The sequence below is a fragment of the Pelobates fuscus genome, chromosome 5 (genome assembly GCF_036172605.1).
Source record: "Pelobates fuscus isolate aPelFus1 chromosome 5, aPelFus1.pri, whole genome shotgun sequence".
Taxonomy (NCBI): domain Eukaryota; kingdom Metazoa; phylum Chordata; class Amphibia; order Anura; family Pelobatidae; genus Pelobates; species Pelobates fuscus.
The window spans coordinates 289232711-289246129 of record NC_086321.1 but is presented as its reverse complement, the minus strand read 5'-3'; the positions used below and the strand labels follow the sequence as shown (position 1 = coordinate 289246129).

Here is a 13419-nt window from a genome sequence, read left to right as displayed (position 1 = left end):
ATTGGCAGAGGATGTAGATAACCGGGATATGTCTCAGTCAGGCAGCATTACACACATGGACGTACAGTGTGATGATGATGATGTTGTACCCGCTGCTGCTTCCTTTGCTGAGTTGTCAGATACAAGTGAAGCGGTTGATGATGACGATGCGTCCATGGATGTCACGTGGGTGCCCGCTCGGCAAGAAGAAGAACAGGGCGAAAGTTCAGTTGGGGAGACAGAGAGGAGGAGGAGACGAGTTGGAAGCAGGGGGAGGTAGTCGCAAGGAGCTAGTGGCACAGTCAGACAGCATGCATCAGCACCCGGGGTCAGCCCGACAGCACGCCAATCAACGTATGCTGTGTCCACCACCAGAATGCTGTCATTGCAGAGCTCAGCAGTGTGGCATTTTTTTGTGTGTCTGCCTCTGACAACAGCGATGCCATTTGCAACCTGTGCCAAAAGAAACTGAGTCATGGGAAGTCCAACACCCACCTAGGTACAACTGCTTTGCGTAGGCACATGATCGCACATCACAAACGCCTATGGGATCAACATATGAGTACAAGCAGCACACAAACTCAAAGCCGCCATCCTCCTCCTGGTCCAGCATCTTCAGCCACGTCAACCACTGCTGTCCTCCTTGCCCCCTCTCAACCATCCGCCACTCCGTCTCTCGCCTTGAGCAGTTCCCGCTCATCTGCCCACAGTCAGGTGTCTGTCAAGGACATGTTTGAGCGTAAGAAGCCAATGTCAGAAAGTCACCCCCTTGCCCAGCGTCTGACAGCTGGCTTGTCTGAACTATTAGCGCGCCAGCTTTTACCATACAAGCTGGTGGAGTCTGAGGCATTCAAAGAATTTGTGGCTATTGGGACACTGCAGTGGAAGGTACCCAGACAAAATTTCTTTTCACAAAAGGCAATCCCCAACCTGTACTCGATTGTGCAAAAGGAAGTAATGGCATGTTTGGCACACAGTGTTGGGGCAAGGGTCCATCTGACCACTGATACCTGGTCTGCAAAGCATGGTCAGGGCAGGTATTTCACCTACACTGCGCATTGGGTAAACCTGCTGACGGCTGCCAAGCATGGAATGCGTGGCTCTGCAGAGGAGTTGGTGACACCGCCACGACTTGCAGGCAGGCCTACTGCCATCTCCTCTACTCCTCCTACTCCATCCTCTCCCATAACCTCCTCGGCTGAGTCCTCTTCTGCTGCTGCGTCTTGTTCCACATCAACGGCAGCTCCCCACGTACTATTCCACATCCCGGATATGGCAGTGTCACGCCGTCTTGGGCTTGACTTGCTTGAAAGCAGAGAGTCACACCGGACAAGCACTCCTGTCCGCCCTGAACGCACAGGTGGTAAAGTGGCCGACTCCACAGCAACTGGATATCGGCACAGTGGTTTGTGACAACGGAACAAATTTGTTGGCGGCATTGAAGTTGGGCAAGTTGACACATGTGCCGTGCATGGCACATGTGTGTAATTGATCGTACAACGCTTTGTGCATAAGTACACAGGCTTACAGGACGTCCTGAAGCAGGCCAGGAATGTGTGTGGCCATTTCAGGCGTTCCTACACGGCCATGGCGCATTTTGCAGATATCCAGTGGCAAAACAACATGCCAGTAAGGCTCTTGATTTGCGACAGCCCGACAAGTTGGAATTCAACACTCCTAATGTTCGACCGCCTGCTCCAACAAGAAAAAGCCGTTAATGAATATTTGTATGACCGGGGTGCCTGGACAGCCTCTGGGGAGCTGGGAATTTTTTTGCCACGTTACTGGACGCTCATGCGCAATGCTGTAGGCTCATGCGTCCTTTTGAGGAGGTGACAAACCTAGTCAGTTGCACCGAAGGCACCATCAGCGACATCATACCATTTGTTTTCTTCCTGGAGCGTGCCCTGCGAAGAGTGCTGGATCAGGCCGTAGATGAGCGTGAAGAGGAAGAGTTGTGGTCACCATCACCACCAGAAACAGCCTTATCAGCATTGCTTGCTGGACCTGTGGCAAGGCTGGAAGAGGATTGTGAGGAAGAGGAGTCAGAGGAGGAATGTGGCTTTGAGGAGGAGGAGGAGGAAGACCAACCATAACAGGCATCCCAGGGTGCTCGTTGTCACCTATCTGGTACCCGTGGTGTTGTATGTGGCTGGGGGGAAGAACATACCTTCATTGAGATCACTGAGGAGGAGGAACGGGAAATGAGTAGCTCGGCATCCAACCTTGTGCAAATGGGGTCTTTCATGCTGTCCTGCCTGTTGAGGGACCCTCGTATAAAAAGGCTGAAGGAGAACGACCTGTACTGGGTGTCCATGGTTGTTGATCCATGATCTTTTGGATCAACAACATAAACAAATGGACTTCAGGGCTGAACTTGATGAACTTTTTTTTTCAAAATAGACAACTATGTAACTATATATGTAAAATAATATCTAATACAAACTAACTAACAAATAACTTTGGTTAAAGACATTAATTAATTATCCAAATAGAAAAATATACAAGTGAAACTTGGTGTGCTTGTGTCTTCATGTATAAGAGAGCTCCACAGCAATAACGTGTCAAAGCTAAAATAAATGTTTTTTGAAACCAGTCTGTATCAAACAAATTATCAGTGAGTAGCGTATATTTTCTCCTTAGTGAAACCTCTAAAATTAGTGTTCCTCTATTTGTCCATTTCAAATGTTGGGAGATATGGAATGCTAGAATAACATTGTATTCCAAGGATAAGACAAAATTCCTTTCCTTGCTTAAAGAAACATTTAAGCAACCTAAACACTGTGGTTTGACATTTAACTGGCTCTGTCGGGTGTTGCACAAAATTGATATTGTTGATGATGAAGTATAAAAAAATATGAGGCTGGGGGAGGGTTTTCCAGCTCTACTCTGCCATTCAACCCTCATCATAGACCTCTGCATGTCCGTGTTATAAAGAGCTGATTGACCGGTAAAAGAGTGGCAGAAAGTTTGCTTACACAGTGGATAGATGAATATGATGATCTTTAATGCTAACTTGTGTTTACAGCATGACATGTGTGCTCTAAATATGTTTATGCTGCATTAAACGAACTCCGAGCATTTTTGTGATGCAAAAGCTGGTCAACAGAGCTCTGAGCCTGTACTGGCCTAGAAGGACACCAAACTGGCATGCCCACTTTGGGGATGAAGCAAAGCATGCACCAGTATTAAATGCCTATCTCCTTGTCCATAAAATGTAACCTGTAGAAGAAAATAATGTTACCAGAGTGGTGCCTTCAAATGCATAAAGATATTAATGTATACAAAACTGTTGTTAATTCCAAATGGAGTGTCCCAGTATGCTGAGTCTACACTGGGCCATCTATATAATAGTACGACAGTAATGAAAGAAAAAAGCAGAGCAAGCCTCTCTCCCTTGAATCTAGCTAGATAGGTAATGGAAAATGATAGAAGTAATTATCCGGTTTAACATATTGTTTAAAATGTTTGGGTATCACCAAACATACAATGGTTAAGTGCCAAACAATGTTAAGCAACGTGCCCATAATTATCAGAAGAAAAAACAAACTACACGAGACAGAAAAGCAGACTTGAAGCAAGTTAAAAGCAAGTTAAATTACAGATGTCATGATACAAAAAGCTTAGACACTATAGTCTTTTGATACCTGTTTTCATTTTTTACATTTTCCTCAAAATGCTTTCATTCTGTAATTATAGGTATGATCCTGACTCTGACACATGGACATTTATTGCCCCCATGTCTGTTTCACGAATTGGGGCCGGAGTGACAGCTTGTAGAGGACTTTTGTTTGTAGTTGGTGGATATGATGGGGAAACACGTCTGAACAGTGTTGACTGTTATAATCCTGATTGTGATGAATGGCGTCCAGTGGCACCCATGGAAACCATCCGAAGTGGGGCAGGTACTGAGATTTGTCTACCTTTGTTGGCAACGCCTTTATGACTAATTTACCATCCAAACATAAACTGCCAGGGCAATATAAACATTAAGACTTAAGTCACCCAGGCTACTACATCACAATGAAGTGATCCTGACCTTGCACACCTGGAATGTTTACATTGCAGGGTTAAAAAGACAAAAGCTCCCACAGGAAAGTACTGATTCAATGTTTTCCTACTGGGAAGCTTGGATGTGCACATGAGCATTTCAGTAAACTAAAGTACAGATCTATTGTAGTTTACAGGTATAAAGTACCACTCTATGCCATTACAATTATGTGTTATTGCAAAGATTATGGTAGAGAGAATACTCTACACATGCTGTCTTGTCTCAGAGAGGACCATAATTGCAGTGATTTGCAAATAAGCCATGGGCAGGCACTTCAAAAGGGTTATGTTTTCTAAATGTTTGTAAGCTGTTACCTCCAACCTTTGTTATACACTGCTTACACTACGGATGCACCGAAATTTCGGCTGCCGGAATTTTCGGCCGAAAATGGGCCTATCAAGTTTCGGCCGAAGAACGGGTCAAATATGCAGAATTGTAAATTAAAAAAATAAATAAAAAAAATAACATAATTTGTAGCGACTTAGTCACAAACACTGGCCAAAGTTAGTGTTAATATTTGTGTGTGAAAAATGCAAAAAAATAATTTGAACGCCAATTTTGGCCAGTGTTTGTGACTAAGTGGCTACTAAAAAAGACTGGACATACCCCATTTGCAATACCTTGGGTTGTATCCTTTTGCAAATGGTATGCTGTCATGGGGGTAATTCTCATTCCTGGACTACCATACTGTCTCAAAGGCAACATAACCAATCTGGCGAATGTGAAAAAACTGAAACACAAGCCTTATATTTGACTCTGTAACTTTTGAAAACACCATAAAACCTGTACATGAGGTGTACTGTTATACTCTGGAGACTTCGCTGAACTCAAATATTACTGTTTCAAAACTTATCACAAGAATTATATCGTCGGTGTAAGTGCCGTTTGTGTGTGTAAAATGCAATAAAAAGTATTTTCACTGATGATATCATCATTGTAAAACATTTTATTGTTTTGAAACACTAATATTTGTGTTGAGTGAAGTCTCCTGAGTAAATCAGTACGGGGGGATGTACAGGTTTTATGGTGTCTTGGAAAGTTACAGGGTTAAATATTGTGCTAGCAAATTAAATTCCCTGGACTTTCTGCGTGGGTTATCAGGCAGGTCCCTCCAAATTATAAATGATAAAATTACGTTATTATGTAAAAAATTACATAAATATATACGTAGAATTAAAAAATATATATATAATTTTTTAAAATTTTATTTATATATAGGTATGTATATATAAAATAGTAAAAGAGGGCTTGCACTCATGGTCTTTTGACGTAAAAAAGTTTTCTTTTTTAGGAGTTACTCCATAAAATCAATGTTTCAGCCCTCGTTCGGTGCTTTCCTCAGGATCAACCATCAATACAGAACTTTTTAATTTTTAACTTATTTATATAGTTTATATTTAATATCATTCTATGTGTATTTTGATATTAATATTTATAAATATACAGTGTGTGTATGTATATATGTGTGTGTGTGTGTGTGTGTGTGTATATATATATATGTATGTGTGTATATATATATATATATATATATATATATATATATATGTATGTGTGTATATATATATATATATATATATATATATATATATAGATCATATATATATAGTAACGGTGTTTACATTTTTTTTATTTTATTTTTATTTATTCCAGGCAGCAGGGGGACTACCTGTGTTTCCAGGCACTCCCCCTGCTGACACTGCTATAGATGGCTATTCCGTCCATGTGATCGTGAAGTCCTCGCAAGGACCTCACGATCACATGGCCCAGGAGGGCCGGATCGGCAGCAGAGGGACTCCCTAGGATGCCAGGTAAGTCCCCCCCCCCATTGCGATCGCCGGCGATCAGGTAAGTGCATAGGACGGCGTGGATGTCCTTAAGGGGTTAAAAACCTCCCTTATATTTATGATATTGACCCCCATAAGTTTTTATGTCAATGTATTTTTTAATGACTAAATGTCTTATAGACAGTTTCATTTTAAAAAGCCGACCTGTTTTTCGGGTTTGACTGCTTGAATGTCGAATGGCTTTAAATCAATCCAAATTTCTAAGAACAATTTGTCTGAAAACAATTTCAATACACCTTGACTACGTGTAGATTTTAAATCTTTTGACAGTGTATACTGTTGTTAGAGTTTTGTAGCATTTCCATTCAGTGATTGTTACCATCTTTTCATGGAATAGATGTCTTCATATAATTTGGGGATATGTGGGCTTGGTAGAAGTGGGGTTATTTAAGTATGAATTGCCAGGAATTCAAGGTGAAATCAAAGGGAATTTCAAATATAAGGCCAAAATTAGCTGAACTGGAAACATTTTCCAATTCAGCTTCTTTTGCTTTAAGTTTGAAAATACTTTACATTCACATTTCACATTCGTGAATAATCCATAAAGTAATATTATTTAGGAGAATCTAATGGCTTGAAGATAACAATAAACACTTAGCTGGCTGTAGTGGTTATGATGCCAGGAGTACCCTGGCGTTTCTCCTCCATGTAACTTGTCAACCATTTCAGAACAGTTTGATTCTCCACCTGTCTCTTTTTGTCTCAGCTAAGACAGGTGATGAAGGTCTTAGTTCATTGGCTAAGAGAGATCAACTGACTCTGTCAGCCAATGAGCTAGTCATAGTGCTAGATGACTGAAATTAGTCAGACTGTTGCATTTATTAGCCTTTAATGAGCAGAAGGTAGTCCCTAGCCTCATGTGCTGGTAGTTAAGGGTTAAAATCTTCACCAGATTTTCATTCGATATACTTTAGTTCACTGCATGTTTTCTCCATGTCCAACTTACACTGTTAATCATTAAACCAGGAACTGGCCAGGCAATTTCAGTTTTTAGACCAAAAATGATAATTGTAAAAATATTCTCCAAATACGTACTTTTTAATGGTGCCCTTCCCCTTTCAGGTGTGGTCGCTCTGGACAACTATGTGTTTGCTGTGGGAGGTTATGATGGAAACAATCAGCTGAATAGTGTAGAGCGCTACAACATTGACCAGAATTGCTGGGAGACTGTTACTCCTATGAGACACAGACGAAGTGCCCATGGGCTGACGCTGTACCAAGGAAAGATATATGCTATTGGTAAGATTCACTGGAATTATATATAACTTTTAAAAGTCTTACACATTTCTCATACTTTAAAGCCATTGCTCAAATTACCTTGGAATGGCCAATCATTTGACTTCATGGATACTTATGAAAGTGGATTAGTTCTATTCTCTTCCAGACAAAAATGATATGGTTTACTGAGCAGTAACGTAAAAATGGAAAATAAAAGCAAGTATGATGTAGGAGCAGCTCTACTTTATGATCAGTCTTTTTAAAGGCAATTTAAGACTATCAGAATTGTAATTAGTTTCCACTGGGTAAAGCAAATCTGTCACTTTTTAGGTCTGTGCATATTTTGCGAAGATCCCCAAAGGTCAGAGGTGTGGTGGAGAGAATTTTTACATATTTGAAACTGTACTTCATGGCCACCACCATCTTCTTCCTAAAGAGCTTCCCTATCTTGTGATGCTTTATCAGCTATCAAACATGTCTATGGTTGTTCTCATGAGATGGAGGGAGCCCCCAACAATTACATCTTGTGAGAAACAAGACTATTTCTGATTCCTACAGCTGTCACTTGTGATGGCCACTGGGATTTGACAAACGTTGAGGGCGAAGCTTGGCATTTTGAAAACTTTTGTCAACCTTAGACTTGCCCATAAAACTATTTTGTCTTGTATCTTTCTAGTCTATATGAAATACTCAGAAATGGCAAAGTCACTATTAGTGGCTCTCCTGTTTTCCGAGGCAACTTAATATGTGTGATTTTTGTGATGAAGCAGTGGAAGACAAAATTATATATTACCAGATTATAGAACTACCAAGAAGTGAAGAGGATTATTTAGGTCGTATTTTTAGAAAGCAGTCAATTTGAAACAACAATTTGAGAGAAAGAAAACACCAATAACAACATGAAACCGCATACAGCTAGATGTTAATGGAGAGATTTATCATCCTAAAGTAAAATACATAACTTTTTCAAATGCATATTCCATTTACCTAGGGCCAGATTAAGAGCCTGTTGGGCCTAATGCTGATGAGCATTATGGGCATAATCATGAATCATACAGAATCATATCAACAGAAAACACTAAAACCGTTCCTACCAAGTTTATTGTGGAGAAGGTGCCAGAGGGAAACTCACAGGATGCATTAATAAGAATACACATGCCCTATGCATATCACTCAACAAAATATATACCCCAACATAGGTGTCCTGTGAAGTGAGACATTGGTGAACGGGTAAAATTGAGGTGGACCAGTAATGCGTTGCCCAAAAAGGCAGACCCACCCGGAGAGGGTGCAGGTCTGCCTGTGGAATTGAAAATTCAACTTGCCATGAATACATGCCAGGCTGCTTGTCAATAATACAAGCTGGTTAATTAAGGGCGTACTATGCAGGCAGCGCTGTTCCAGCACTGGAATGCTAACTGTACACTTTCTGGGGGCATTTCCCTGGTTTCACCTTGCACTCATTTGTCCACTCCTCTCCTCCCCTTCTTACTAACAGGCAGAAGCTCATGTAATACACCGTGGGACAGAGAAAAACGTGAACGTAGTAAATATAGCAGAAAGGGGACGTGTCCCACTGTAGAGAGACAGAAACATAGTTGGCTTTTCCTTAACTATACTTTTATAGTCAGTCAGCCCAAATACGTTTTCTTCCTCTTAATCCCTCCTACGTTCCCATACTTACATTTCTCTTCACAAAACAAGAGTATGTGAAGAGTAGTAAAAAAAAAAAAAAAAAAAAAATATACCGTATATTTTTTAAAATGAATTGGCCTATTCCATGAGCACTGTATTATTCCAACCATACATTTACCCTTATTATCTAAAATTGTTAAAGCCTGCTCTGCTAGGTTGTTTCATTTGCTGTGATTTCAAAACTCTGCCAGGAGAATCTTTGACGCCCTTTAGATAAATATCTATTTTTGCTTGCTTTTATTTAGACATGTGTCAGTACGATTATGTTAAAAATGTATCTGCGTGATTCACATTAAGCCATTAAAGGCACATTCCAAACACCATTATTGCTATGGTCCTTCTATAGGTTAATAGCCACCCTTAATTGTGCTTGAAATTGTATGGGATTTAACTTATATGGGTTGCCTCATATCTGTCAATGAAAGTTTGCAGTCATATAAATTAAGTTATTCAAGAAAAAACATATATGTTAAACTAATAGAAGCAGTGCATCACATGTTATTAACATGGTACATGTCCTGCACTATAATTGTCAATTACGAGACATACACAGCCCCATGATTATTGAATACAATGAGAGGATCAAGATTGGCTGAGAAATCTCAACTATATCCTGATCTCTGCAGATTTGCAACAAACGTTCAGTAGGCTATATCTCTACTTTTTATTTATTAATTTAATTTTTAATATTTTAAATATTATTTTATATATACTGTATGTAATGTTTTCTAAAAGTTTGTATAATATTTTGGCACTATTATTAATATTTTATAATAATCAAGAAACATATTTTTATTTTGTGCAATTTTGTCTTGTGAGTGACATCCTGTATATTGTCATTAAACATTAGGGCATTATTATTATAACTAGCATTTATATAGTGCCAACATATTACGAAGCGCTTTGCAATTATAAAAAGGCGATATTTGATAACAAGGCATTGACCTACAATAATTAACTGAGACCACAGATGCAGCAGGAATGATTCCAATTTATTGAAATATCTAATACACTGGCCAGAGGCAACACCTGGCAAATGCCTGATGGGTTGATGTGCCAGACACTGCACCAGCAATAGTTAAATGTCTACTGCCTCCTGTGTGGCATTGCACACTATCAAACCCATGGGTGAGTGATAAGGGAAATTCTGCTCCAAAGACAAGTAGATGGGTAGTGAGCTGGAACACAAACTGTTGCATGCATAGGGTGCTGATTAATATAGGGGATTCAGGGAATAAAATGGGTCAGAAAAGCTGGGCCAGCTGCAGAACAACATTCTCAGAGTGTTGTAGCTGCTGAATTTATATACCTTGCAAATTCATCCACATCGTGCAGTAAATAGCCATACCTATAACATGTATTGCTTTTTTTGCACGTCTGTATGTATGGATTTACATTTCTCTGTTTATCTATCTGTGCATGTGTCAGTATAAGTGGGCGTCTGTATGACTGTGAGTGTGCATTTGTGTAGATTTGTGTCATTGTGAGTGAGTGTTTTTTGTATGAGTATGTACAGGGTCCAGTTTAGCTTTCATTATATAGTTTTCATCTTTCCTAGAAAATATAATGATTTTAGTTTTATATGAATTATTATTATTTAACCAATATATTATATTGCAGTGTAGAATGATAAAGTTTTTACATTTGTAAGCACTGCAACAATACACAGCATGTAATCCCAAAATACAATGAGCCATATGTATATAAGCCACAAGCATACAATGTATATTTAAGAAATACATTTATTTATATTCCACTATGTACTTCATAGTGAATGCTCTTGACAACATTAAACTAGATTTGTATATGATAAGGATGATGTTTTTGTTTTTATTTATTTTTTAACATTTATTAACTCAAACAAAAGAGTCACCACCAAGATACAAAATGTATACTGCAACTGCTCACTTGGAGAATAATTTTTACCTAAAGGGATTTCCAAATAAACTTTATTTTAGTGAAGCTCTTTTGGTGTATAGATCATGCCACTCAATTCTTACATTTCATTTAGGAGGTAAATCACTTTTATTTGTTTTTTCATTAAGGTCATAGCCAAGAAAGTGGGATTAAGGCTGCTTAAACAAAAACAAAAGTAAAATGTTTCAAACCAATCTGACAGCACAATGTGTTTATTTTAGAGGTTTTCCTGTTAATTAAACTTTTATACGTAGGAGGCTGCTGCAGGCTCTACCAGGCCATTAAGAGCATGGTGTAAGAAATGCTAAATTAAACAAGAGTCTATATTTAAATATAAACTCTTTTTCAATAAGTGTGATGTGTAGGAAGGCTATGTGAGTCACAGCCAGGGGAGGCCAGCACAAAAAAAGTGATTTAGCTTCTGAAAGGCAGAGAATAGAGCACTGAGAGTGCAGGTGGTAAAGTTGTTTTGATGCTTATATTGAGCCTTGAACAAAGCTACATCACAAAGCTAAAGTTGTTTGGTACTTCTAATGTCCCTTTAACCAAGTTGAAAATCTTTTCCAAGTCAGTATTTCGCCTAATTCACTGGTCACTGTTTGTTAGACAATGAACATAACTCAATGTGTTTTAGAATATGGCACATAATGAATGCATGATTTAATTAAGTGGGATGTAACTTTGTTCTTACTCCAATTGGAAACTTTATATATCTGTCTATGTTTTGAGTACAGCTTCCATAAATTGCCTTGTGTTTTTCTCCAGGTGGCTTTAATTCTGAAGGGTTTCTCTCTTCTATTGAGTGTTACTTCCCTGAAAGTAATGAATGGACGGACTTGGCAGAGATGCCTGTAGGATGCAGTGGTATGGGGGTCGCCGTAACAATGGAGCCATGCCAAGAAAATATTGATGATCCCGAAGAGATGTGATAAACAGTATCAAGCTGTACAGATCAAACTCCGTGGCAACATATTTTGCATTAAAGCAGTACAGAAATAAAGCTTGGATCATGTTTCGCAAGCTGATTAGACCTAGGTTTAATGGTCATTCCTCAATCTTTTCTTGACTCCAAAATTGATTGCAAGATCCATTATAGATATAGGAGTTACCAGTGCATGCATGCTTCCCAGCTGTGCCAGATCAAGCCTAAAAACACTTTTTGACGTCTGTTTTTCCAGGTTTTTTTAAATTTTTTTTATCTGTTGTCCCTTTTTTTTGTTCCACGTTAAAAATGCAACAAGAGTGCATAACTAAATATGTTAAGTGCAGGAAAAGATAATTTCAGAAGATCTCTTCCCATGAGAGAGGCTTTCAGCTGTACTTTGAACATAAGTCTATCTTGCCAGGCTGCCTGTCAACATCCCCATTATGGTCAGACATGTCACCAATTTAATGGAGTTGAGGACATATTTAGACACTAAAACCTGCTCTTTATATACTAGTATAAACTGGCAGCACTTTATTTGCTGGGGATTGATTGTGTTATATGGAAAACAGCAATTCCTGTTGTCCTCCCTATTCATTCACATAATACACAGTTAAGCCTCTTTATAAACACATCTCTCCAGTGCCAGGAAAACAATCCTGCATTGCCCCCCCTCCCTCCCGCCCCTCATCCCATGTCGCTGAAGGGATTAAAACCCCTTCAGCCACTTACCTGAGTCCAGCGCAGATGTCCCTCAACGCTGGATCAGGCTCCGCCCATGCTCCTCCCCCGCCGACGTCAGCCGGCAGGGTAGACTTAACGCACATGCGCATTATCTTCCCCATACGAAAAGCATTATTCAATGCTTTCCTATGGAGAAAATCTGACGCTGTAGGTCCACGAGGACCAAAGGTCGGTTTGGATTCTGGAAGCGCTCTAGTGGCTGTCTTAGACAGCCACAGAGGGCAGACTTAGAGCTGCAATGTAAACATTGCAGTTCTCTGGAGTGCGGTATTCATGTTCAAATATTCCTTTAATGTTTTACCTTGACACTGACCGTACATTAGAGGCACCGTGTGTTAACTTACTCTTTGTAGAATGAAGCCTAAACCTGTATAATCCTAAACTCCATAACTCTTGTCTTTAAGTTCTATTCATGAGCCCATGTTTGAGGCTTAAAGGACAGCTGTCATCTCAAAACCTTTTTTTTTTTTTAATATAATATATTCCTCATTAAGTTTTTTGAAAAGGAAATCTATTTTTAAAATCCTATGCCTACCTTTAGTATATGACAAGACCCTTCAGTCCTATACACGCCCCTTGGGTCAGAGAGAGTTTGAAAACCAACAGCTAGTCTCCATGATCTTCACTACCTCACTCCCTGCACATAAGCCCAGAACTAGTCTGTATATACCTGTAGGATCCTGTCATACTGTTATATACAAAAGGGTACTTTTTCTTATTTACTCAAAAAAAGCATTAAAAACTTGAAGAAAGTATTATTACATTAGAAAATATTTTGAAGTGACAGTTGAGTTTTAAAGGCATTGTATAATGCATTGCAAAGATAAATTAACAATATTTTCTTAAAGGAACACTATAACGTTAGGAATACAAATTTATAGTTCTAGTTACAGGTTATAGTGGTCCTGTCCCCAGTAGTATTAGGTTCTCTCCCACCCCTAACCCCCCCCCCCCCCCAATTTGACATTTAAAGGGTTAAAAACTATTTAAAAAATAATAAAACAAATTTACTTGCATTTATTCAGCACTGCTGAACTTTCCTCCCC

General features: G+C 39.3%; 1 protein-coding gene across 1 annotated transcript in view; it reads left to right on the top strand.

Annotated features, from left to right (window-relative positions):
* The window catches only part of LOC134612860 (kelch-like ECH-associated protein 1A), a 34223-nt gene extending 21937 nt beyond the window's left edge, over positions 1-12286 (top strand). The window contains exons 5-7 of the mRNA XM_063457314.1: positions 3679-3884; positions 6937-7113; positions 11470-12286. Of these exons, the coding sequence (XP_063313384.1) occupies positions 3679-3884; positions 6937-7113; positions 11470-11633 (547 nt within the window). The 3' untranslated portion in view covers positions 11634-12286. The remainder of the gene's footprint in view (positions 1-3678; positions 3885-6936; positions 7114-11469) is intronic.
* The last annotated feature ends 1133 nt before the right edge of the window (positions 12287-13419 follow it).